Source organism: Moschus berezovskii, chromosome 7 (assembly GCF_049115385.1).
Source record: "Moschus berezovskii isolate FMDL1 chromosome 7, NW_MosBer_1.0, whole genome shotgun sequence".
Lineage (NCBI taxonomy): Eukaryota > Metazoa > Chordata > Mammalia > Artiodactyla > Moschidae > Moschus > Moschus berezovskii.
This window is the reverse complement of record NC_142466.1, coordinates 45,131,135-45,158,385: the sequence shown is the minus strand read 5'-3', so window position 1 is coordinate 45,158,385 and position 27,251 is coordinate 45,131,135. Positions and strand designations below refer to the sequence as shown.

Genomic DNA, 27,251 nt, shown 5'->3' with positions numbered 1-27,251 from the left:
GATAAAAGGGCAAATATTGTATGATTCCATTTATATGATGCACCTAGAGTAGTCAAGTTAATAGTGACAGAAGGTAGAATCATGGTTGCTAGGGGCTGGGGTACAGGGTAAGTGAGGAAATATGGTTCAATGGGTACAGAATTTCGATTTGGGAAGATAAAGAAGGCTGGGACTGGATGGAGTTGATGGTTTTACAACGATGTGAAGGTCATGAATGCCACTGAACTTGACAGTTAAAAACAGGTAAAATAGTAAATTATGCTCTGGATATTTTACCACAATGAAAAACTAAGGTAGAAAATATTTTAGGAAGTAGCAGCTGATGCTACTTCCTAAAAATTATGCCATATTTATCTTTTAAATATCACGCAGTAACAAAAAAGGAAGGGAAACATATTTAGATTCCAAACTTTCGGTGACTGGACTCTAGAACTCTATAGACACATTGACCAATTCCAACTAGTCAGGCCCTTGATAATAAGAGATTACTAAACCCTCTGTTTTACAAGTGTAACTTCAATGGCTAACATGGTACACTAAATTCTTTTTCTGTACAGAGTGGTCAAGAAACTTGTTTTTCTTCTTATAGTAACTATAAAGCTTACATTGGTCCCTGAGATTTCACTAGCCAGCAGTAAATCATGACGAACTAAACTGTAAGTAGTTAGCCCTGTGGTAGACTGAGACCTGGAACACAGAATTATAAGACCTGGAATTTATAATCTTCTTGTGGAAAAAAGACTACCACAAATAAACCAAGATGGAGGCTGCAGTAAGCTAAAAATAAAATCATTCATATACAAAAAGTGGTAGATGCCTTTCTCTTTTCCCAAATGAGATATCACATTTCCTAACTCACTGGAAACATAGCCCCTGTATTTTCCCAACAAAGAAGGAGGCATTTCCCCATCTGTCACAGCAGCCTCTGCTTAGGACCAGAAATATCTACTAAGCTTCAAAGGAGCCTCTGTAACTCTGAAGTCAGCTCTTGGAAATGGGTGGTGTGTCTGGGAAGTTCTGAGTTGGAGAAGGCGTCATTGCCCAGAACTACAAAATAATAAGGATTTCTTTTCCTCCTCCATGGAAAATGGGGTCTCACTGCCAATCATACAAATGAGGAGAGTAAGAGAGAGGAACCTGTATGCAGGTCAGGAAGCAACAGTTAGAACTGGTCATGGAACAACAGACTGGTTCCAAATAGGTAAAGGAGTACGTCAAGGTTGTATATTGTCACCCTGCTTATTTAACTTATATGCAGAGTACATCATGAGGAACGCTGGGCTGGAAGAAGCACAAGCTGGAATCAAGATTGCTGGGAAAAATATCAATAACCTCAGATATGCAGATGACACCACCCTTATGGCAGAAAGTGAAAAGGAACTCAAAAGCCTCTTGATGAAAGTGAAAGAGGAGAGTGAAAAGTTTGGCTTGAAGCTCAACATTCAGAAAACGAAGATCATGGCATCTGGTCCCATCACTTCATGGGAAATAGATGGGGAAACAGTGTCAGACTTTATTTTTTTGGGCTCCAAAATCACTTCAGATGCTGACTGCAACCAGGAAATTAAAAGACGCTTACTCCTTGGAAGGAAAGTTATGACCAACCTAGATAGCATATTAAAAAGCAGAGACATTACTTTGCCAACAAAGGTCGGTCTAGTCAAGGCTATGGTTTTTCCCGTGGTCATGTATGGATGTGAGAGTTGGACTGTGAAGAAAGCTGATCGCCGAAGAATTTTGATGCTTTTGAACTGTGGTGCTGGAGAAGACCCTTGAGAGTCCCTTGGACTGCAAGGAGATCCAACCAGTCCATTCTAAAGGAGATCAATCCTGGGTGTTCATTGGAAGGACTGATGCTAAAGCTGAAACTGCAACACTTTGGCCACCTCATGCGAAGAGTTGACTCACTGGAAAAGACTCTGATGCTGGGAAAGGTTGGGGGCAGGAGGAGAAAGGGACAACAGAGAATGAGATGGCTGGATGGCATCACTGACTCTGTGGACATGAGTTTGAGTGAACTCCGGGAGTTGGTGATGGACAGGGAGACCTGGCGTGCTGAGATTCATGGGGTCGTGGAGAGTCGGACACGACTGAGCGACTGAACTGAACTGAACTGAAGAGAGAGGAAGAGCATCAGGTCAACTGAGGAGAAGAGAGAAACTTATACGATGATGGTTCTCAACCTTGGCTGCAAGCTGGAATCACCTGGGGGGCTTTAGAGAAAAACCCATGCGTGCATCCCTTCCCTCACCGTACTCTTTCCCCATCAAGGAAATGCCAGGACTTTTTACAGATTCATCATATGAGTCTAGTTTCCAGCCCAGGCCTGGGAACCACTGCTTTACAAAAGGAGAACCTCCTCATCCTTCAGTCAGTCTTCTGGAGACGCTGCCCAGGATCTCAATTTTTTGCGAGAGTTAATGATTTAAAAAATGTTAAAGTGGTCTTGCAAAATAGCTCTCCAATAAGATACAGAAGATGTGATCATATACCATCACTAGAGGGCAGTTTCTTCATTGTCAATACTTAATTAAGGTATTATTGCCTCATGTGAATTCACTCAGGTTCCTCTCATTAAAAAAAAAAGCTGCATCACGATGTTTTAATGAAGGTATACTACAACCTGATTCTCATGAATGTCAATTCCGTCCTATTTATGAAATGAGTGTTTGAGATTCTAATATTAAAAAGGCTTTGTGTCCTTTTATTTGTCACATGCCCTCTGCCTGAGGGGTTTGTATTGTATGGGATATGTTGTTTTCATAAAGTGTACGGCTCTGCTGTTACCTATGTTACCAAAACAGGAGGGAAGGTGTGATAGTATCTGACTAAGATCTGATTACTTTCTGTCTCAGAAAGTGAGCTAATAAATGTCAGCTTTTAACTCATTTGATTTTTTTTATCTTGAAATAGAAATCTGGCATTTCTAACAAGCTTCTAGGTGATGCCAATGCTATGACTGCTGGTGGAGAAACCACACTGAGTAGAGGGAGGTAGAGAAGCTGGGGGCAGACACAAGATTCCTCGTCTGAAGATATCATCAGATGTTAACTTACATGTTGATGACATATCTGCCTGCCTATCTATTCCCATGAAGACAGCAAGACCACAGATCCAGTGGATCCAAGCTGGATATGCATCAGCATCATTTGGTTGCTTCTTAAAAGCAAAGGTTTTTAGTCTCAACCCCTGAAAACCAGTAGGTCTGGAAGAGGGACCAGGAATTTATATTTTTTAACAAGTACCCAGGAGATGTTATGATATCCTTCTGTTTTTTGTTGTTGCTGTTGTTGTTTTCATGTTTAAAGTCAAAGGTATTCCATTCCTTTCCATGCAAAACATACTAAGGTATCTTATATGCTTGTTGTTTCTTTTCCAAATCAAGTTTGGAAGCTTGATTTGGATCCTCCAAACAAGTTTGTTGGAGGATCCACTCATCCTCTACAGTGAGCCACCTTATACCATGTTCTGCTAAGCATCTTACATAGGAGAGACTTGCTGACTAGTTAAGCGGTTTGTGCTGGGAGAAGAGCTAATGTCTACTGTCTCTTCTGTTGCCATCAAGCTCACAGAAGGGCCATTGTCAACTTGCATCAACAGATGCCTACAGAAGCCATTCAGAGAGTCCATGGCAGGGAGGACGGCTCAGGACAAGAGATTTGCTATTCTATGATGGAGTCAAGAGTCTCAAAGTTTCCATTAAGTCCTAGTCTCCAAAGCCATGCATAGTTAGTTACTTCCACTGCATTCTGTTGGAGCAGTCACAAACTTCCACTCAGATACAAGAGGGAATACAGACCCCAGTACTCATTGAGAGGAGTGTCAAAGTCACACTTGACTGGCCACTACATTTCCGTAAGCTTGCCTGTTTTTGAAAATTACTTTTGCTCAAAATTTTTTATTTTACAGAGACTGAGGCCAGAAAAGGGGAAAGGATCTTTCAAGGTTATTGACAGAACAAACTAGGATCCAGACTCGCCTGGTCCTACTAGATTGAGGTATTGCTGCTTATAAGGAGCTCAATTCTGATTCTTAAACTGTAAGGTGGATGTAGTAACTACCTTTCAAGGATGGCCCACAGTGAACCAGGATTTTCCACATTCACAACCACATGTTAGCCCCCTCCCACATTTAATTTGGGCTGCCCTAAAATGCTATGACAGATAGAATGCTCTGGAAGGGATGCTGTGTAACTCCAGAGGCTGAGCCTGAAAAGGCTTGCAGCTTCCACATCCTTCCACCTTGAACACCCCACTTTGAACCCAGACCCAATTCTGTGAGGGAGCTTCAGCAACCACTGGAGAGGTCCACATACTCAACTGGACTCCAAGCCAACAGCCATCACTTCCTGACCAGCTCTGAAAATGAGGCCACTTTGGATCTTCTAGTCATCCATCGCAGGGGTTATTATACTACAAAAGATAACTGAAAAGACAGAGGAAGAAATCCCTTTACCTGTTAGGCTGGAAAGAGATTCGATCGTAGCCAGTCAGTTCACACAAATCCTTCTCGAGTTCTCGGAAAAGCTGCTGGTACCCTTGAGCTTGGTCCAGAGGCACAAAGGGGTGGATATTTGCAAATTCTTTCCATGTGATAGGCTGAAGAGCGAGAGGAGAAAGCATATGCATATGTATACATTGTAACAGTAATAACAATACTAACTTTAATAATGATGATGATGATGATAGCAATAGCTAACACAGAAATTGCTTACTATGTGTCAGGCACTAATCTAAGCACTTTAAATAAATTCATTCATTTAACTCTTACCATAATCTTATAAAGTAAGTATTATTACTGTCTTCATTGTACAAGTGAGTCACAGTGGCCCCAGAAAGGGCACCTACACAAAATATAACCTTTTCCTATTTTTTAAGGAACAAAAAGGCCCCCAAATTGATTTGTATCCATGAAACTCAATGAGTTGTTTCAGGCATGGTTTATTCAAACTCTTGCATAGCACATATATTATTCTTTTTTTTCATTAAGCAGAACAAAACGCCAACATAAAAGTAAGTGGGGAAAATCCTATTACAGTATAAAATGACTTTCTTATCCTGATGTGATTTGTCATATCAGAATAATCCTACAGAAAAAAAGAAACATGCCAGCCTAGTACAGACACTTACCAAACACCACAGCAGGATACAAAAACCTTCTGTTGATACAAGGAATAAATTAAAACCTCAATCTCAATCCTTTTGGCACTGAGAAATGATTTATAGAAAGCTTAATTCCACCTGAGATTAACAACTACAAATTGATAAAAGCTTTTAACATGGCAGATTTAAAAGGGAGTCTGGGGGGGAGAGGTAGGAAGACATAAATGCTATATCTTTACTTATTTTAATATTTAAAAATAATTTCAGTCATAAATGTAATAAAGTTAGGGTTTCTGCCAAGACTGTTTAAGCAAGAGGTAAAGGATTTCTAAATCAGTTATTAATCACAGTCCCAGGGGCAGCTTCTCTCATTATCTACTTATGCACGAGCCAAGACACTGCCTCTGTTAAGTCCCCTCTTAGTAGACGTGACCTACTTACTGTGAGTTCAGATGAACTGTTGAGCTTCATGGTACAGGATCCCTTTAAGAAGCACAGCCAAAGTGTATTATGTTAGTGACTTCCTATGTTCCATCTGATTGGTCCTCCCATCTCCCTGAAAGGCCAACCATTCATCTCTCTTGCAGCATATTAGGTGTGACCCAAAGAGGTGGAATCAGGGTGGGGTGGGGAATGGAAATAAAGGCAATAATTACCAATGGAATCATGCTATGCACAAGGGAAATGTCTTTGTTTTCCAACCTCTTCATGTATCGGACAATATTTGTTTCTGAGTGATAGCTGTGAACATAAAACACAGGGTTTAGGCCAATATAATTAAATAAGAGCCCACACACACCTTTCTAAAAGGTTAAGATACACTGAGATCTACCTTCAACATACAGATCAAATTAGGCCATGACCAACATGCCAACAAAGTATCAGAGAGAAGGGCATGGACCATCCCCCACAAACCACAGAGGATTCCCTAGGACAAGAAGCTGCCCATGGGAATGAGAGAAAAGGGCTGGAAAGAAGACGATGCTGAGTCCCTGGGTACAATCTTCAGCATGGCAACCACGCATCCAAACTCCCATCTTCTCAGGAGTAGAATTACAGGTTATGGTGCCCAGGGAGCAGAGCCATCAGGAAATATGATGTACTTTGTGCCCAGGTTAGAATTCAGATTTAGCAGTTACTCAGGATGAACCACAATAACTGTATCATAGTTGAAGCCACTCTCCACTGTGCTCCCAATGCAGAAGTTGCACAAGCCACACAAACCTGTTGAACACTTGATGTGTGAGGAATGGGCTAGTCCTCTTGAAGGCAGTCCCTAGAATACCTCTCCGCTCCTCACCCATGCTTTCAGCAACCAGCTCCTGCACGGAGAGATCACAGACACTGAAGGGCAGAAATCATGCCTGGAACCACATGTGAAGCAGGCTTCCATTAAGCACGTGTTCTAATAGAGCACCGGAAATTCCCTACCACCCAACCTCCCACCCCCCATCAGGGACATGTGGCACGGTGCAAAGACAGAGGTCAGGGTCATGCAGTGTGGCAATTCTTCAAAATACCATGTTTAAGTTCCGTTGAACTTAGTGACAGTAAATAAAAGCTGTACAATTTTTACTGCCAAAACAAAAGTTGACATCTCCTGCATATTCCATGAATAATGAAACAAGTTACAGTAAATTATTTTAAAGGGCTATCTAAAAATTTACCATGATAAAGCTCAAGTAAGGATTCTTATCTGACACTGCTCTTTTGTCTTTGAGAACAATTCTAATAAAATACAAATGTCAAGACCATTCAGTAGGAAAGGAACAGTCTCTTCAACAAATGATGCTGAGAAAACAGGATATACACATGCAAAAGAATGAAACTGGACCCTTATCTTGCACCATACACAAAAACTAATTCAAAATGGATTAAGGACCTAAATCTACAAGCTAAAACTATGATATCTGGGACTTTCCTGGTGGCCCAGTGGCTAAGACACCACGCTCCCAATATAGGGGGTCCAGGTTTGATTCCTGGTCTGGGAACTGAATTCCACATACTGCAGCTAAAGATTACACATGCTGCAACTAAGAACCAGTGTGCCAAAATAAATAAATTAAATATTGAGAAATAAATAAATAAAATAAAATTATAAAACTCTTAGAAGAAAGTATAGAGGCAAATCTGCATGACCTCAGATTTGGCAATGATGATTTTACGACATCAAAAGCATGAGCAACAAAAGAAAAAAACAGATAAAAGTGCACTTTTGTGCATTAAATGACACTATCAAGAGAATTAACAGACAACCCACAGAACAGGGGAAATATTTGCAAACCATATGTCTGATAAAATATCCAAAACATATAATTAAATACACGGCTTGCTCCTCATTCTTCTCCAGGCTGAAAGAATGGCTCTCTGGAGCCCTCAGTGGGTGTTCCCTAAATTCCTCAAATGCATGGAACAAATACTGTGATTAAATTTAAATTAAATGCAGAATTCTAGAGGGAGGATACTTATTCAGTTCTGTTTATTAATTAGTTTAAAAGAGAACAATGTAATACTTCTTTGATAATTTACATTTGTTTTCTGATTTGAAGGCAGGTCTCAAAGAGGATTTAGACAACCAGGACAGCACTGATAAACACTCTGGAACCTCTTTCTGCTTCCCTTCATTGCTTCATTTCCGTCCGTCCGTTCTGTCCCGTCGCTCAGTCGTGTCCGACTCTTTGCGATCCTGTGGACTGTAGCCTAACCAGGCTTCTCCATCCATGGGATTCTCCAGGCAAGAATACTGGAGTGGGTTACCGTTTCCTTCTCCAGGAGATCTTCCCGACCCAGGGATTGAACCCGGGTATCCCGCATTGGAGGCAGACGCATTAACCTCTGAGCCACCAGGGAAGCCCATTTGCTTCATTTAGCAAATATTTATTGAGTGGCTCTTATGCTATAAGCCTTGCAGAGCGCTATGATTAACACCTTGCTACAGGTGTAGGTAGCTACTGATGCCTCTCTTCCATCTCATAGAATCTCATCCTCACATGTCCCTGCTATTTCATCATTTTAGAAACCACCTCAGTCACACCACACTGATTCTAGTTCTCAAGTTCTCTCTCTCCTCCTAGCCTTTGTGGCTGCTTTTCCCAGCATCTGGAACACCTGTAGCTCCATCCTCCTTCTCCGCAATTGTGTCTGGATAGCTCCTACTCATCTTTCAGGTCTCCACTTAAGAGTCTTGGTGAGAAGCCCCTCCTCTGCTCATCACAGACAGTGCCCATCATAATACCTCACCTAGACTGCAATCTTGTGCTTGTTCAGATCCTCACTAGACTAGAAGCTCCATAAGGGCAGGAAATATGTCTGATTTAGCACTATCCTGGGGACATAACGACTTCTCTGGTGGCTCAGATGGTAAAGCATCTGCCTACAATGTGGGAGACCTGGGTTCGATCCCTGGGTGGGGAAGATCCCCTGGAGAAGGAAATGGCAACCCATTCCAGTACTCTTGCCTGGAATATCCCATGGACAGAGGAGCCTGGTAGGCTACAGTCCATGAGATCACAAAGAGTCGGACACGACTGAGCGACTTCACTTTCACTTTCACTTTGGGGACGTAACACACATTAACAACCTGGCTCATATTAGGTCAGTTTTCCCAGAATCAACATAACCAAGATGTAAACGTTATGAAGCTTTGTATTAGGAATAGCTTCAATTAAGTACAATTAACAGTCCTTCCAACTAATCAGTCCTGGCTAGGGCCCAGAGCAGTGACCTCTAACTATCAGCAGTCATAGGAGCAAGAGAAAATCAGTAGTTTAATTTTAGCAGCAGGCCACCAAGGTCATTCCTGGGCCCCTCTCCCTCACAACTCAGGCCCACAAGAGGCAAGGCCATCTCTGCCACCTCCCCAAATAGTCCTTATGAGGAGTGCGTATTTTAATTTACTTACTGCAGACGACTCACAGCCGAAGATCCACAACAAGTCATCCAAATCTTTTTCATTGACTGTTTCATCAAGAGAAACACCAAGCTATAGAAATGAAAATGAAAGGGAAAACATCAGCTCTAAATGCCAAGATCAGGGCTGACATAAAAAGGAATGAATCTGAGGAAGTTGTAGTGAGGTGGATGAACTTTAAAAGAATAAAGAACAAAAGACTGTCTTACAGTCTTTTAAAAGAATAAAGTAAGTCAGAAAGAGAAAAATAAGTATCTTATATTAATGCATATATATGTAATTTAGAAAAACAGTTGTGACAAAACTCTTTTCAGGGATACAGATCCAGACTAGAGAATGGACTTGTGGACACAGAGTGGGAAGGAGAGCGAGGGATGAATTGAGAGAGGAGCTCTGACACATATACACTACAATGTTTAAAATAGATAATTTGTGGGAAGATGTTGTATAGCACAGGGAGCTCAGCTCAGTGCTCTGTAATGATCTAGAGGGGAGGGATGGCGGGGTGAGGTGGGAGGGAGGCTCACGAGGGAGGGGATATATATATACTTATGGCTGATTCATGTTGCTGTACAGCAGAAGCCAAGACAACAATGTAAATCAATTATCCTCCAATTAAAAATAAGCTTTAAAAAAAGAATTGAATACACACACACACGAATCAGGGCTGAAACTGTAAGAGAAGTCCAAGGGGAGACAGCGCTGGACAAAACTCTCCGTTGTTCTAAAAAAACAGAATATCATTATGTCCAGGTTGACTCTTGGGCAAAGTAGGCTAGTCCAGTCCCAAACTCCACAAGATTCAGAGTTTTACAGCCACATCTGAACTCTAACAGTCTGAGGGCTGCAGGGCACCCCTTTTGGTACTAGATAAGCTCACTGTTTTCTTCCTTTAACTTGCCTCATCTTATCGCTTATCATAGCCTTTACCTTAAATAGTCATATTGTGAATAAAGGAGTAATATGAGCAAAATATGTGCCTAAGCGTTTCATGTATGAAAACACAACACCTTAAGGAAAGTTAACAATGAATTACTATTTAAAAAGTTACAACATTCCAAACTGGAAATGAAAATTGTTTACAAAGAAACAGATTGTGCCCAAAGGTCCAATACTGAGATCTTTTTTAAATAAAAAGATATTTTAATGAGAAAAGTCATGAAAATTTATAGAATTTGTAAAATGAAACTGAAAGTCTGACTTACTGTGCCATCCTCAAAGAGCCGAATATTTATTTGTCGCTGAGCGGCCCTGCCCAAGACCTCCTTCACTGAGCAGCCACACTGAATCTTCAAAGTGTCAAAGAACAAGTCATGCTGGAGTTGGTGCCCTGCTCGCTTGAGACCTAGACAAAACAGGAGAACCACCAGTCTCTACAGAGAAACGTGACCCTCTGCACTAGAGACTTCACAGAGAAGTGAAGAGGTAAATCCTACTACCTGTTTGCTGCTTTCAAATTTAAAAAAATTAAATATTATTATTATGCTGTAGAAAGTTGTGAAATACATATAAAAATGGAAGAAAAATCACCATAAGTACCATCCACTAATAACTAATGGTTACTTTTTGGTACAGATTCCTCCGTACCAGATTCCTCCCAGATTCCTCCAAGAAGGGTATATATGTATGTGTGTCTATTTGTAATATATCACATATATATACTTCTTTATCCTGAAAAAAATATTTAACGTATCATGAACACTTGGCTTTTCAATAGATCAAAACCCCCATCATTATTTTTAATGGCTAAATAATATTCAAACTTAAATTATGTACCATAACTTTAACTAATTACTTATTACTGGACATTTAGGCTATTTCCAAGATTGTAATATTGCAAATAATGTTTCAGTGGACACCCTTTACATCCTTATCTGATTATTTCCTTTAGAAACATTCCTAGAATTTCTAGATCAAATTGTAGGCACTTTTTAATTGTTTAAGTGCCCTCATAAAAGTCATACCAATCAGTATTCTTTTTTAATCTTTGCCAATATAATGGGAGAAACACTATTTTATTCTTTCAATTTACATTTATTTGATTAATAGTGAGGTTGAAATTATGTATGCTTTCTTTTAAAATTACATTTAACGTCCCTTGCTCAGGTTTTTCTTAGGGTGTTCATCCTTGTTGTATATAGGGTAGGGGGGACGGAGCAAAAGCTCAGCATACTAAATACATTAATGCTCAGTCAATCATAGATGCTGAAAATATTCTTCCCGGTTTTTGACTTTTAATTTTGCATGTGACATTGGACATGCAGTGAGTTTTTAATTTTACTTATTCACAATTATCAGTCTTGTTACAACCAAAATTTTTAAAACAGACAACTGACTCACCTTCAGACAAAATCAAAGTGGCATTATGTACCCTCCTAGCAATATGTTCCAGCCCATGGGACCCATGGTAGATTGCAAACATCACAGCCATATTCGCCAAGAGAGCCTAAACAAAGAGCATTTAAAGAATGATGTTCACCAATGTGATAGAAGACAGTTACTGAAACTGAAAACAGGGACTAAGCAAAATGATCAGATTTCCTCCCTTCTCTATGCAGTTGGGAACCATTTATAACCTGCCTGGCCATCTGAGGGGAAAAAAACAGCATCTAAGGCACCTCATGGAGAAGGCAATGGCAAGCCACTCCAGTACTCTTGCCTAGAAAATCCCATGGATGGAGGAGCCTGGTAGGCTGCAGTCTGTGGGGTCGCTAAGGGTTGGACACGACTGAGCGACTTCACTTTCACTTTTCACTTTCACACATTGGAGAAGGAAATGGCAACCCACTCCAGTGTTCTTGCTTGGAGAATCCCAGGGAGAGTGGAGCCTGGTCGGCTGCCGTCTATGGGGTCGCACAGAGTCAGACACGACTGAAGTGACTTAGCAGCAGCAGCAGCAAGGCACCTCAGAGTCACTACACTAAACCTTTGAATGTGACCATTAATAAGAGGTTCCATTCATGCAATATAATTTTGTCACTCGTAAAGGGGCAATCAGACTGTCATCAGATATGTGATATTTAACATTGGAAAACAGTGGAACAAAGACCTCAGGGGAAAAAAGTGAGATCTAAGAATTTTCAGCTCAATAAAATGGTTCTTCAAAGATAAAAGCAACAAAAATTTTCAAACACACAAGAACTCAGGGAGCATAATTCTCTAGAAGTCTCAAATAAAACACTAAAAACTGAATTGCAGCCAACCAAGAGGTGAATGGTAAATTTACAGCAAAGGACCACCAAAGATAAAAATGCAGGACACAGAGAATAAAACCAAAATGAGATGGCAGGAGATATATTAGAAAGGGAAAACCAGAACCAATGGCTTATTTCCTGCTGAGAGTAAGGTCACCTTCTCAGGTAAGTTATCTCTTTTGACTGTTGACTGAGGTTTCACAGAAGGACTTACAGGGAAATATGTATCCTAGTGTGATACAAAATGGGAAAGAATGGCATTGAATCTCTCAGAGATTCGGGGAAGGAGTCCAGCATAGGGAGCAAGGAAGGGACCACTGTGATGGCACCTTGGATCATGGAGAAGGATAAAACGAGGGTGGCTTGCGTCAGATACCAAAATGAGTGCCAACCTGGGGGAAAATAATGGAGGCCCACCTCCTATTTCTCCTCCTTCTGGCTCTATCTCTCACCTGTTTACCTTCTAACCATGCACTATCATCCATGGCACCTGGTCCAAATTCAAGTCTCCAACTCCTCACCTGCTTTAGTCCATTCCATTCTCCCTCAGCCCCTAACATTTCATCGGTCCGGCATCACAGTCCTTCTGAAGTTTCCAGTCCCATTAACGTGACCTTTGTCCTAACATACTAGGTCAGCAGTTCAAGATCCACCTTTATGGCCAATCATCCCAAGGTGGGAAGGGGCCCTTCACGAAGTAGAAACACTACTCAGCTGAGAAACACAGTGCTTTGAAGTTGGATGATGTTCAGTATCAGATTTATTGTGTTAAGTATACTTTTCCTCTATGAGACTGCTAGAAGGAATATCTCTGTGGCAACTGCTAAACAAGAAAGAATTCTTGAAAAATGCCAGAAAGTGAAATCAGTCAGTAAAGAAAATGAGGAAAAGAAGACAGCAGAGAACACAGCAGTAGGCTTTCTTGGACCAAATCCCCAAGAAAGTACAGACACTCTTGTGGACTCCATGTACCAATTAGAAATAAATACAGAGGAACCACAACACCTTACAACTATGGGAAGTGCATTTCTGAAGTAAAATATCCATAGAATATAGTATCATGGCTCGTGGCTATGCTGCCTGGAAATAAAAACTCAGGCTAGAGTTCACAGAATACTCTGGAAATCTCCCATCACAGAAGTCTTGTGGAGGTTGATTCATGTTCCTTTTTGAACTAGAGATCATGAACTAGAAGAAAAACAAGAAGTAGGAACATAACTTCTGTTCATTGTAGACAGTTCAAGTTAACCTGGAAAATTAATTCAAGCCTTGAAGCAAAAAACCGTTAGTGTACTTAATGATCAGAGAGATACCTTCTGGAAAAATATGAGCAGAAAGCAGCAGAGGAAGAGAAGATATGTTAGCAGAGAATTCAGCAAAAAATGAAGGGCAAACTATAGAAAGTAAAGACATTGTATAAAGATCAATTTGCTGTCAACAGAGGACAAGCTTGTGACAACTGGCTCCTACCTGTGATACTAAAGCAGCTCTTCCCTGAAAAGCACCATTTCCCTGAGACAAAAAATATAATGTAAGAAAACCAACGGAGGATTCCGTTTCAATGACCAATGACTATAGAACAAGCTATTAAGCTGTGTCTGACTCTTTGAAACCCAATGGACTGTAGCCCGCCAGGATCCTCTGTCCATGGGATTCCCTAGGCAAGAATACTGGAATGGGTAGCCATTTCCTTCTCCAGGAAATCTTCCTGACCCAGGGATTGAATTCGCATTTCCTGAATTGGAAGGCAGATTCGTTACTGCTGAGCCACCAGGGAAGACTCAGAACAAGCTGTAAGAAGACCTTATCATAGACTGCATCCCTCGAGAGGCTTTCTAAAACCTGGTAGTGGTACCATGAGCCAAGGCCCTGAGGGGGAAGAACACTGTACTGCCTGCTGAGTTATCTGCAATATCTTTTTCTCTGGCCCTGAATGGAAGAGATGAACCTAAAATGGATCATATGCTCAGGTCTGGTCCTCCACCTAATCCTAGGAATTGGCTGAGTGTCAATGAATACTGCTCCCTCTAACCTAAGCTCTTCAAGTAACTCCTCCTCTTTCATCCCATCCATTTCAGGAATGCCTCTCATGAGTTCTCAGTAAGAATACCCCATGACCACCACTGACTGGCCAATCTAAACCACCCCCTCAATACAGTCACCTCAAGTATCTTTACTCGCCTTCTTCACACTAACCTGGAGCACCTCCATCTCAGCCTTAAGAGAATTACCATGCATAATAGATCTGCCCTGTAGCCAAGAATGCCAGAGACCCTAACGGGTGAAGTATGGACATACATGGAACCCCAGTAAAATACAAGAGTGGCATTCTGACAAGACCACAAGGCTTCTCTACCAACAAGATCTTGTCATTTCTGGTGTGCCAGCTGCTCAATAGATGATGAACGAATGAAACAACAACTCAGTAAAATGAACAAGATCATTTCTGTAGACTGTAAGGCATTCAGTGAGCAGGTCAGGTTTGTGATCTACCTGAGCTGTACAGATGTTGCTGGTGGCCTTGTCTCTCCGGATGTGTTGCTCCCTGGTTTGAAGAGCCAGACGATACACTTCTTTCCCACTGACATCTCTGGACCAAGAATAAAACAGTCAGCACAGATCATCACAGTACTGAGAGTTGCCATAAACAGAACTGCTTCTTTCCTTCCCACCTTGAAGTGAATTCAGCAACGTTACTTAGGTGCTAGTCCATAAAGAGCAATTTCCAAACTATCTTTTTCCAAATGGGACTACTAATTTTCAGTTTGTACCCTGAGAATTTGAGGCACTGAGATATATACAATAAGTTGGAAACCTTAAAAGAAAATTTCCCAGTAATCTCCCAGCCTAAAATAATGATGATAATTGAGGATTAAACTTCACTCTGAGCTTCTTGGAAGACTCAGAGAACAGGGAAATACTGGACAAAGGAAACAGAAATTTTATACCAGAAATCTGAGCAACTATGTGGCTATAAATAAAGTTAATAATCTTACCATTTGTCTCTAATAAAATCTTTCTTAATGTAATTAAAAATCTAGATAAACACAGAGATTCAGCAGTCTTATCTTCCATTTCATCAACTCTTTTGTCCACTTTCCAAAAAGGTCGGAAGTTCAATACAAAAATCAGAAGATAGTAATTGATATATGAAATTCTTTTAAAATCAGAAAAACCTCTGCCTCATCTCATCTAGTGAAGAGACATCATTGAAAGAAGCTAATGTAAAAATATCTTAAGAAAATATCATTTTTACATTAAAAAGCAAAGTGCCTTTTGCCATCATGTGACAAAATGAAAGTATTTCAGAACATTTCATCACCATCATATCAAGCAGTAATCCAGACTATTCACTTACATTATTAGTCCAATTTTTATGAAAGGTCAAAAATAATATGCTAAATCTCCACAGTAATAATCATGGCACTCATCTAAGTTCTTAACCTGATGATCTTTAGCTGTGAGAAACACCCAATAGAGTATATTTGGAGGGACTTCCCTAGTGGTCCAGTGGTTTAGAATTTGCCTTGCAATGCAGAGGACCTGGGCTCAATCCCTGGTTGGGGAACTAAGATCCCATGTGCCATGGAGCAACTAAAGCCATGCACCACAGCTATTGACCCCACGCACTGCAACAAGATCCCACATGACACAACTGAAGATCTCAGTGCTGCAATTAAGACTCGATGCAACCAAATATGTACACAGATATCTTTGAAAAATACTTTAAAAGGAAGTACATTTAGAAATTACTCAAATAGCCAAGGGGCAGGCCTCTAGGAAAGAATGTGGGTCACACTCAATGTGTGTGCATACCAGTCTCTTACTGCACTTGTCTTTACACAGCCACATGGCAAGCTAATCCTTTCAAGAAAGAGACTAGTTAGATACAGAATACACCTAAAATATTCAGTCTTTCAAGGCTTTCATCGACCTAAATAAATTCATTTCTATAACTTCAGTACAAATATGTTATACAATGCATGCATACTTATCCAAATATGCATAAATTCATGGCATTTGGGAAAAGGTAAATGGCTTTTGAGGGCTAAATATAGGAGAATGGTGTGTGTGTGTGTGAAAAGGTAAATGGCTTTTGAGGGCTAAATATAGGAGAATGGTGTGTGTGTGTGTGTGTATTGGGATTGGTTAGCGGGTAGATAGGGCACTGATACCCCAAACATTAGTATCCTAAATATACTCTAAATATAGGAGAATGGTGTGTGTGTGTGTGTATTGGGATTATACTCTAAATATAGGAGAATGGTGTGTGTGTGTGTGTGTGTGTGTATTGGGATTGGTTAGCGGGTAGATAGGGCACTGATACCCCAAACATTAGTATCCTAAATATACTCTCTCTTCTGACTCTATGTTCTGCTGCTGCTGCTGCTAAGTCACTTTAGTCATGTCCAACTCTGTGTGACCCCATAGATGGCAGCCCACCAGGCTCCCCCGTCCCTGGGATTCTCCAGGCAAGAACACTGGAGTGGGTTGCCATTTCCTTCTCCAATGCATGAAAGTGAAAAGTGAAAGTGAAGTAGCTCAGTCGTGTCTGACTCTTTGCGACCCCGTGGACCGCAGCCTACCAGGCTCCTCTGCCCATGGGATTCTCCAGGCAAGAGTACTGGAGTGGCTTGCCATTGCCTTCTCTAGACTCTATGTTCTACATTTCCTTAGTTGACCCAAAATGACCCTGTTAAATTCCAAGAGAAATCAACAACTTTTGTGAGCAAGAGAAGGAGCAGGGAAAACCACAACCACAGTAAAAGAGAAGAAGCATCAGCTGCTTTACCTTGTTACCCCCACCATTCTTCCAGGCATCATCCTCACCAAGTTTTCTCTGACAGCAAAAAAGGCTGCATGTGGTCCACCATAGCCCAGTGGCACCCCAAATCGCTGTGAGCTGCCCAGGGCGATGTCTACCCCAAATTCTCCAGGAGGCCTCAGGATGCACAGAGCTAAAAGGTCAGTAGCACAGCAGGCCAAGCTCTAGAAAGGAAATAAGAGAAAATGGAAAAGGTTGTGGCCTTCCCTGAGACTAGTGGGAGGGTATCAAATTATCTCCATTACAGGCGGACTGGCAGAGTTGGTTTGTACCCCGTGAAATGTGTTTACTCATTCATTCATTTAAAATATTTACTGAGTGTCTACTATGTGCCAGGAGCCAGTGAAGAAAGCAAACTTGAGGAAAGGAGGTAGGAAGGAGTCAGCTTTACCATACCAGGTGATAAAGGTGTGGAAATTAAAACACACCAAAAAGAATAACAATAATCATTCAAAGTTGAGACACTCCTCCACAGACCCCCACAAGGAAAGGTTCTCCTACCCCAGCCTCGTGGGCTCTCTCCACGAGCTCCGTGAAGTCCTCCACCTTCCCCTCAGTGTCTGGGTACTGAAACAGCACTCCACTGACATCTCTGCCACTGAAGTCCATTTCATGGGGTAACTTCAGCTCAATGAGGACTCCAGAATACCTGGAAAGACAAAAAACAACCATGTTTTTGGTTTACAGGGAAAATCAAATTACCTTACAGTTTCTTCTCCATGATAGAGATTCCTATTCAGTGTCCTTCCTCAGTGCCCCACTCCCTACCACCCCATCCCAACATGCACACATACACCCCCATTCCACACCTGGCCCTTCAGTACTAACAGCGCTTCTCACTGGCTCATATGCATCCAACAGCTCAGCTTGTTTCTCTCTTCTATCCTTCTGCTCCTCTCCCCCTTTCCTATCAGAACATGCTCCTGGGACAAGAGCAGGAACATGCCTTCTTATGGCTATAGAACCAATACCGGTAACGGAAGAGCCGTCACTACCTTGACCTTAGATGGGTCTTAGTGAAAGTGAGAGTCTCTCAGTCGTGTCTCTTCATGACCCCACGGACTGTAAAGTCCATGGCATTCTCCAGGACAGAATACTGGAGTGGGTAGCCTTTCCCTTCTCCAGGGGATCTTCCCAACCCAGAGATCAAACCCAGGTCTCCCACATTGCAGGCAGATTCTTTACCAGCTGAGCCAAATGGGCCTTCAGTGAATGGAAATCTCAGTAAGACAAGGAAGAAAACCTTCCTTAGTTCTTGTAACTATCTAATTTCTATCATGTTAGAAAACCACTTCTGAAGGAATGGTGGTATGGGTTCAGGGGAAAGGCTTTCACAAGGAGAAAGCAAATAAACACACCCACATGTGTCAGTTGTGCTGTGTTTGTTTTATTTGATTACAGCAATTTAAAAAATGTGCTTTCATCTAAATTGTACGTTAGATTCCTAGAAGCCATGTTTGTAGGAGTATATACAAAATTGTGACAGTGTGTGAGAGTTCCAGTTATACTCTGTGCTTTTCAAACTTTTCAAAACACTGTTGAAATTATTTTGATACTCTTAATCTTCTTTTTACAAAAAGAAGACAAAACAATGTGGTAACTTAATAAAAAGCAAAGGCAATCAAATCCACTGTTTATTTTCCCCTGAATTCTGACATGGTTTACTTACCAGGAAGATCATGGGAAGAAAGTGTAAGGGAAAATAAAACTCAACAACCCGAGCTTAAACCACATTCACCTCCAATCACTTTGGAAATAAGAGGAAGAAACAACAGAGATGAGCATAATATTATCCCCGAGTTCAAAATACAAATAAAATTAATTACTTGGCTCGAGTTTGGACGACAGCAATTGTTTGTGGGTGGCAATGGGGGTCAACAAAAAACTTCCTCCTCTTGTTCTGCCTGTTGAAAAGAAAACCACATTCAAGCATGAACATTAAAGAGATCAGAGTATCTTCTAAGAATGCAAAAATAGAGATGGTACTAAAGGAAAGTCTGAGCATAGAATAAAAAATAATCAGTCACTAATAACTAACGGTGATGTTTCCTGATCAGAATTGCACTGAAATCAAATTCTAACCCCATTTAGCAAAATCAATCTTGAACTGGTTTAAATTTTTAAAAATATACTATGAGGAAAAAGAAACAAAAGGGTAGTAGTAATTAGGTACAAGTAGAAACAAGAAACTAAGTCTTCTAAATAAGAAGATCTGTGAATTTTATTGTCAAAGGAGCATTTGTCGTTTAGTTGCTCTGTTGTGTCGGATTTTTTGTGACCACATGGACTATAGCCTGACAGGCTCCTCTGTCCATGGAATTTCCCAGGCAAGAATCTGGAGTGGGTTGTATTTCCTTCTCCAGGGGATCTTCCCAACCCAGGAGTCAAAACCACACCTCCTACATTGGCAGGCAAAGTCTTTATCACTGAGCCACCAGGGAAGTACCAAAGGTGTATTTACAGATTATTTAAACCAAGTGTCCTCATTCAAAGGAAAAGGATGGGATTCAGGAAATTTCTGAATTAGTGAACATGCGGAGATCTGGGAATGGGCGACTGGAGAATGGGTGACTCTGAGGCAGCATGGAAGCTCTGAGCCTTTCAACATACCCTGGCCTATGCAGACCTCCTGTCTGGCTGTTCCTGAGTTATATAATTTGCTAATACACTGCTTCTAGTAAGTAAAATGTTTCTCTGAGTTCAGTGAGCCACTCTAGTAAATTTAATGGAACCTTAGGAGGGGATCATGAAAACCCTGTGGGCTGAATACAACCTGGACTTGAGATTGGGATCCTGAGTCAGAAGGGGCTGTTAGAACTCTAATCTATAGCTAGCTGGTCAAACCACAAAGAACAACCTGGGCTTGTGACTTGCATCTGAATTTGGAAAGGGAAGAAGGGTGGGGTGCAGTCTTATAAATCTGATCCATGAACCTGAGGAATTTGATGCTATCTCCAGGTAGGTGGTGTGAGAACTGAATTCTCCGACACCAGTGAGAATTTGTTTGCTGGTGTGAGAAGAAACCCCCTACCTGACTGCAATTGGTACCAGAACCATTTAACCACTTCTCAAGCCTCTGGAAGCCAAGAAGGAGACTTACATGGGCATTCAGAGTGTAAACAAAGAATGTTGCTCCCCAGTTCTACTAGAATCAAGCTATCAGCCACTGCAGTCACCGTGGGCTAGGGTCAGCACCCCAAAACCTCAGACAGACACACTATCAATGTGGGCACATTTCCCTACCAGATGACAATCCACATGAGAATCTACCCAGAAGGAAGTTAAACTCAAATGTATTCACAAGGCAAAGAATGAAAGAAGGCGAGGAGCTGGAGAGAGCTGTTAACTAAATGTTAACCAAAGTTAACCATGACCCAGCAACTACACTTCTGAAAATGTGTCCTCAGAAAATAAACAAAATTTCTGACAAAGATTTATCCTAAAGATTCATAAAAATATCTAATAGTGAAAAATGGGAACAGTGTGTAACAATAGAGGTGAGGTTACATAAAACTCCCACAATAAAAGCCATTGTTTAGAAAAGTCACTAAAGAAATGGGAAATGTTCCCCCAAATATTGTGAAATAGAAAAAGAAAACAAGTTATAAAACATTAAATACAACCTGAGAAGAAATTCATCATAAAAGACTGTGATGTTATTTACATGTTACATTACAGACTGCTAGGCATTCTCCCTGTTAACCATGATAACAGAAACCCAGTATGCAGAGGGCAACAATGTGCCCATCTGAAAAAACTGCATTGCCCCAGGTGACTTGTAGGTAGGGATCGTCAATGAAACATAAGTAAGTTGTTAAGTATGGGCTTCCAAAATACTACTGGCTTATTTCGCTAGAAGTGCCCTTTACTTCTTCCTGAATGCAGACATCATGGCTAGAGCTCCAGCAAGTCATCCTGTGATCAGGAGGACTGTAGACAGGGGCCATTGCCTACCACTGCAGTAAACAAAGAATGCTGCCTGCCATTCCAATTCTGCAAGGATGAAGCCACTCGTCACGGTAGCTGCCCACTGCTGGTGCACCCTGAGAGGAGTTCAGGATGGAGAAAAACAGGAAGTATATGCTTTGGAGACACCTAAGATAGTTAAGAAGCACTTCTAGGCATTAATTTCAATGAGCCCAGATTCTTGCATCTTCCCATACAATGAAAAGCATTAACATCATTAACCTGGGATGTCTGTTCTTTGTGATTGGCAGTAATCTTTTGATGTCCAACTACATGGGGTTTTCTTCCCGCAGCAAAAAGTTCCTACATATTCTGGCTCCTCCCTGACCTCTTGGCAGCAGTTCCTCAGAGCTGTATGAAAGACTGTCTCTGGGACTATTGTCCTCAGTGAGATCCCTGGATAATACTTAACTTGCAACTTTCAGGTTGTATCCTTTTCTTCCATCTACAGGATGAAAGCCTCACACTGAAGATGAGGCAGAGAGAGGGGGGTATGAGTCCGTGATGCTACCTCAGAACAGCACTATGTGATGAGCAAAACGTCTTTCTTAAGAACATAATGTTAAACAATGAACAGTAGTGGCTTTTTAAAGGCACTATATTTTCTATCTTTTTATTATCTCAACTAACTTGTATAATGATACTGATGTAATGTAACTCATATGTGTGTGTGTATGTGAGAGAGAGAGAGAGAGAGAGACACACGGGCAGGGGAAGCCCCACCCACACAGCAGTGGTGAGACTGGCCGATGTCCCTCGCCCTGGGCCTCTCACCTGTGGCAGAGCTGCATCGCCTCTGCAGCCGCGGTGGCCTCATCCAGCAGGGATGCATTAGCCATGTCCAAGCCTGTGATGTCACACACCATGGTCTGGTAGTTGAGTAAACTCTCCAGTCTCCCCTGAGACACCTCTGGCTGGTATGGAGTATACTGGGTGATCCTGTAAGGGACACAAAAGGCTATGTCCAAACTGTGAATCCACTATTCAGATAACGTTCACAAAATGCATTCATTTTATAATTAGGTATCTGAAAACTAAGTTTTCCCCTTCTTGAGAATGATATAATACATAGATAAGCTTACTTTTTGTCTTCTGTAAGGAAGCTTGGAATTAAATCATGGTGATAATACTTATCCTTTGGTTGGGGATAATCAGTACATACTTTTCTATCCCTCTAAGTTACGTCATCTTACATTTACATTTCAAGGATCTTATCATAAGTATGTGTTTTATTGTAAACTGGCTCTTAAAATCCACTTGAGCCTATCTATGGTATTAGAAACAGAATTTTAGAAAAAAGCTCACCTCAATCATGGTTCAAGAATCTAATATCTAATATTCAAGACTTCTGACTTTGGGGGAGAGCAGTTTTGTTCATACTAACCAGAAGTCCTATGTGCGCCTAAAAAATTAATAGAGGTCAATTTAAGAATTGTAACTCTCCAGTTATTAGAAGTCTATGGGAGTTAGCTCCATAGCTATCAAAATTCAAGAATTCAAATAGTTAGAAGGCTGTATAGACATGAATTTTAATCTTATATCCTCCAGCTATTAGCCAAAAACGTGTCTTCAGGTATGTGAGTTAACCCACTTAGTGCCTTCATCCCTTTTTATCATTCCTTCATTTATTGACTCATCCCACAAATATTTGCTATATGCCCACTAAGTGCCAAAAACTATGATAAGTTCAGGTGACACATCAAAAGTAAGACCTCTGATCTCAGTCTCTGATCTCAAGGAAAATATTATAGTGGGGAGAGATAAAATACATGAAATCATTTCAGAGTGATAAACATTTTAAAGAAAATGAGAGATGAGAGGATGGCTGAAGACCTGGGACAGAGGGATCTTTTCATCAAGAATCCACTCACTGTACTACCAAAGTGTGTCAGACTAGAGTCCATGTTCCCACACATGATTAGCATTATTTCCTATCTCTTTTGTTTTCATTCCTCCAAGCCTGAAGAGTGTTTTCCTTTCTTTCCTGATGGTAAACACTCAGTGTATTCTCATCTTTTTTTTTTTTTTGGTAAGGCTTTGAAACCAGTGTCTTCTTCCCTATGAGGGAGGAGAGAGTGGGGGAGCTTACCTTACCAAGCAGCACAACATTAAGACGTTGAAATAATTTCCCTGAAATGTTCATTGGTATAGTAGGGTGTGTGTGCTGCACACACTGTTTGTACAGCAGAGTACATTTTTGCTTCAATTAATTCCTTGAACAGCCTAGCTTAGCAACTGTAAATCAGTTTGCCAGATTCTAAGTGGCTGGTGAACTGGAATAAATGAGGCACACAATACGTAACGCAGACAAAGTAGAAAGGGAATCTGAGCAGAAATGGGGTCACGCAAAAGGCATCAACAAGGGGCAACTGTGATCTCAGATCAGGTTAAGATCTTCATACATGTGTCTGCAACACAAAGACACGTGCTTAAATTGCCGGCGAACATGAAATTTTCATTTTATTCACTATCATTATTTGACATGTAGACAGACACAGAATTACACACACACAAAACCAAGCATATACATGTATCAGCCAGCCCATCCTAAGAACTCATCACAGCACTGAATATAATGTTGAAAAATGATCAACAAACTGTCTACTAAAAGGAGAATGATTAAATAAATTAGAGAACATGCATATAATACTATGAGTTGTGAAAATGATATATTAAAGTTTTCCTGACATAGAAGATGCTCATGATACACTAATTTAAAAAGTAAAATATAAAATACCACAATCCTGGTTTTGTAAATTTATAGAAATGTGTGAACCAAAATGTAAACAGTAGTTTTCTCTGGGTGGAAAGATTAATGTAATCTTTACTTTCTTTTTATTTGTTATGTTCTAAATATTAAAGGCATTGGCTACTATTTATTAACTATCTTCTGTGTGTCAGGAACATGTTCACAATCTTTTTTATGATGATTATGTTACACATGCTCTTTGTGTCATCCTATATCCACCCATTTCTTTGTTGTCTTACTAGCCTAGCACAGTGCTTAAAACAGGAAATCATCAAATATTTCTGCTGCAAATAAGCGTTTAACTTTCCTGCTCAAATGGGGATGGGTTCCCAATTACCTGTTGGAAAAAGCCCCAAACCTCCCAAACACAGTCCTTCATACCTAAGACGGTGCTATTCATTGGCTAACACACTTTTTCTTTTTTTTTTTTTTTAACAGCTCAGCTTTTTATTGAATGTGTTACTAAAGAGGCTTAGTCAAAAAGACCAAAGCCCATGTCATCATCAGACTCTTCAGATTCTTCTTTCTTTGCTTCTACTTTCTTCTCCTCAGCTGGGGCAGCAGCGGTGGATGGGGCAGGACCTCCTGCTGGTGCAGCACCAGCTGCTGGGGCAGGTCCACCAGCCCCCACATTGCAGATGAGGCTCCCGATGTTGACATTGGCCAAAGCCTTTGCAAACAAACCTGGCCAGAAAGGCTCAACATTTACACCGGCTGCTTTAATGAGGGCATTGATCTTATCCTCCATAACCGTCACCTCATCGTCGTGCAGAATGAGGGCAGAGTAGATGCAAGCGAGCTCCGAGACGGAGGCCATGGTGCGGGCGAATGCTAGATGGGGGCTGCCGGGCGCGGTGCTAGTCGCCGGATGAAGTGAGGGCCTCACCCCAAAACGGCCTTAGCTTCCTCGGAAGAACCGAGCACCTTAGCGGCAGCGGAGGAAAGAGCCACACTTTGGGATGTAATATTTCCCTTCCCTGGCTCAGCCTTTTTCTCCTTGCTCTAAGTCTAAGCTTAGGATAATGCTAATTCGCACTGCTAAAAGCTGAAAGCTTTAAAATTATTTTCTTGCAAAGATGATAATTATATGGTTCTACTACTTTTACTTGTAAACTTCTTTTATTGTCCACACTTTTTTTAAACACTACTAAACAGGCATAAATAGTCTTAAAAATCATTTAGTAATGAACTCAGATGGGTGAGTCTCAAGCCTGGAGACACTAAATAAACCCTCATTTCAGGAGAAAAATGCCAGGACAGGGCCTGCCATCTTACATAAAAGGGTTTAGTTGCCTCAGGCAACCAGTGATCAAGAAAATGTCTGTGATCTACAATTTCTATGTTCCAACTGATTTTAACTCAATCAGTTTCTGTTCCTAGATGTATCTGAATATTAAAAAACAAAAAGTATCTGCATATCCAAGAAGGCATTCTGTCCTGTTTAAAAAGGATGCTTGATACATTCAACATGACATTAACATTTATTCCAAAACAATCAGTATTCTTTATGATTGTGACCAAAAAATGGAGGTGGGGGGAGGGAATTGCAGTAGGACAAACATTCATGAGATTCTTTCATTCAACCCCAGTGCCAACATTATACAAAACAGAAACAGTCACAAAGAAAATGGAAATGTTTTGATATTAGTTAACTGATATTATCAGCAATTGAAAATTTCAAAAGTAGATCCCATGAAGTATAATCTAGGCCTAATGTAAATTTTCTTGTAAGAGCCCACATGTTTGTATTCTCTGGAGGCCACGTTACTCGTTTATTTTCGCCTCACGCCAGCAGAATGTGTTGGCTTCGTCTCTATGACAACCATTCAGGAGGGCTATAATGCGAAATCCACCGCCCTCATGTGCACAGCCCGCCCTGTCCTGGCGGGCGAGGGCCGGCATCGCCCTCTGGTTCAGATCAGCTTTCGGAGAATACAAAGGAACAATACCTACAATCACCCCAAAACCAGGACTGAAAAGCAAACAGCACTGTCCACCTCTCAAAACTCTGGTGGCTCTAAAGCAAATGAACACATCCGCTCACAGCCAGGAAGCAATATGGTCAATGTTCTGTTCGGCCACCAAGAGCCGAGACTGCTGGCCAGTATTCAGATGGCTGGAATGTGCAGTCCATTCATGTACTCTTGAGGCTTGTTTTGTAAGGAGGAGGAGACAGGCCATTTGCTTTTGAAATCAAACTTAGAGTTTATCATCCAAACTTTTACCCATACCCCAGTGGAAACGAAGCCCTCAGCAATACAAATACTTCCGTGTGTGCATGCGTGCATGCACGCGCGCACACACGCACACACACATGCACACACACACACATATATACACACACACTTAGTAAGAACACTAGTTCTCTGACAGTTTATTCCTGTTCTATTAATAAAGAAATGAACCATACAGAAACTAACAGCAATGCAGGAGTGATTAGGCCAGATCTGGCTCCTCTAATGATGGGACGTGAATCACTGTATCTAGGACAAATGTCCTCACCAACCAGCACTACCTGTGTGCTTATGTGAAAGCAGACAAAAGACATAAAGATGCTGTGCTTCCCACCCAGTCTAGCCTGTGCCCTGACCAACACACAATGGCAAGTTCTGAGACTTTGGCGGGGAGTGGGAGGAAAGTGGGGCACAGAAGAGTCATGCAAATCAAATCACAGCACTTGTGCTTCTCATCAAGAAATACATTACCATCCTGAGTTCTCCAGTAAGTTCCGCAAAATTGTCTGTGGTACTGAGCAGTTATAATAGCCCATGCCAATATATGATCTCCAGATCTGATTCTTGTTGGAAATAGCATGCAGAGTTGCAAGGATTTCATTTTCACCTGATTGTGGGAAAGAAAGAAATGTTACAGAGAGAAAATATCTCAAAGAGAGCTCTGCTGCTGCTGCTGCTAAGTCACTTCAGTCGTGTCCAACTCTGTGTGACCCCATAGACGGCAGCCCACCAGGCTCCCCCGTCCCTGGGATTCTCCAGGCAAGAACACTGGAGTGGGTTGCCATTTCCTTCTCCAATGTGTTAAAGTGAAAAGTGAAAGTGAAGTCGCTCAGTCGTGTCTGACTTGTAGCGACCCCATGGACTGCTCTAGGTATAGTTTAAAGCCCTAATTTTTTTCAATATTGACATAAGGAGAATAGCTATATGGAAAATATAAGAATCATCCTCTTAGCAACACTAAGAACTAGATGCAGAAATCTGAAAAAATAAATTGCCATACAGCCCTCAGTTACTCTTCAGTTTTTTGTGGCTCTTCTTTTTTTTGGTGTTGTTTGACAGAATTTCTCAATTTTTAACACTTGCCTCATTCCAGGTATTTTCTGCTCCCTTCACATGTTTTATTTACACTAAATAAAATTTCTGCTCTTCAGTTCAGTTCAGTTCAGTCGCTCAGTTGTGTCCAACTCTTTGCGACCCCATGAATCACAGCACGCCAGGCCTCCCTGTGCATCACCAACTCCCGGAGTTCACTCAAACTCATGTCCATCAAG

At 41.1% G+C, this 27,251-nt stretch overlaps 1 protein-coding gene and 1 pseudogene across 2 annotated transcripts in view; both read right to left on the bottom strand.

Annotated features, from left to right (window-relative positions):
- Nucleotides 1–27,251, bottom strand: part of GLDC (glycine decarboxylase) — a 94,397-nt gene that overhangs the window by 43,830 nt on the left and 23,316 nt on the right. For both annotated transcript variants that reach the window (XM_088837688.1, XM_055428244.2), the window contains exons 3-15: nucleotides 26,452–26,587; nucleotides 21,772–21,936; nucleotides 18,858–18,935; nucleotides 17,533–17,680; nucleotides 16,999–17,195; nucleotides 14,700–14,796; nucleotides 11,353–11,458; nucleotides 10,218–10,357; nucleotides 9,004–9,084; nucleotides 6,327–6,424; nucleotides 5,759–5,843; nucleotides 5,544–5,585; nucleotides 4,456–4,598 (exon numbers count right to left, since the gene is read on the bottom strand). In XM_088837688.1, coding sequence (XP_088693814.1) covers nucleotides 4,456–4,598; nucleotides 5,544–5,585; nucleotides 5,759–5,843; nucleotides 6,327–6,424; nucleotides 9,004–9,084; nucleotides 10,218–10,357; nucleotides 11,353–11,458; nucleotides 14,700–14,796; nucleotides 16,999–17,195; nucleotides 17,533–17,680; nucleotides 18,858–18,935; nucleotides 21,772–21,936; nucleotides 26,452–26,587 — 1,516 coding nt within the window. The remainder of the gene's footprint in view (nucleotides 1–4,455; nucleotides 4,599–5,543; nucleotides 5,586–5,758; nucleotides 5,844–6,326; nucleotides 6,425–9,003; nucleotides 9,085–10,217; nucleotides 10,358–11,352; nucleotides 11,459–14,699; nucleotides 14,797–16,998; nucleotides 17,196–17,532; nucleotides 17,681–18,857; nucleotides 18,936–21,771; nucleotides 21,937–26,451; nucleotides 26,588–27,251) is intronic.
- LOC129557588 (large ribosomal subunit protein P1 pseudogene) lies at nucleotides 24,159–24,697 on the bottom strand (annotated as a pseudogene).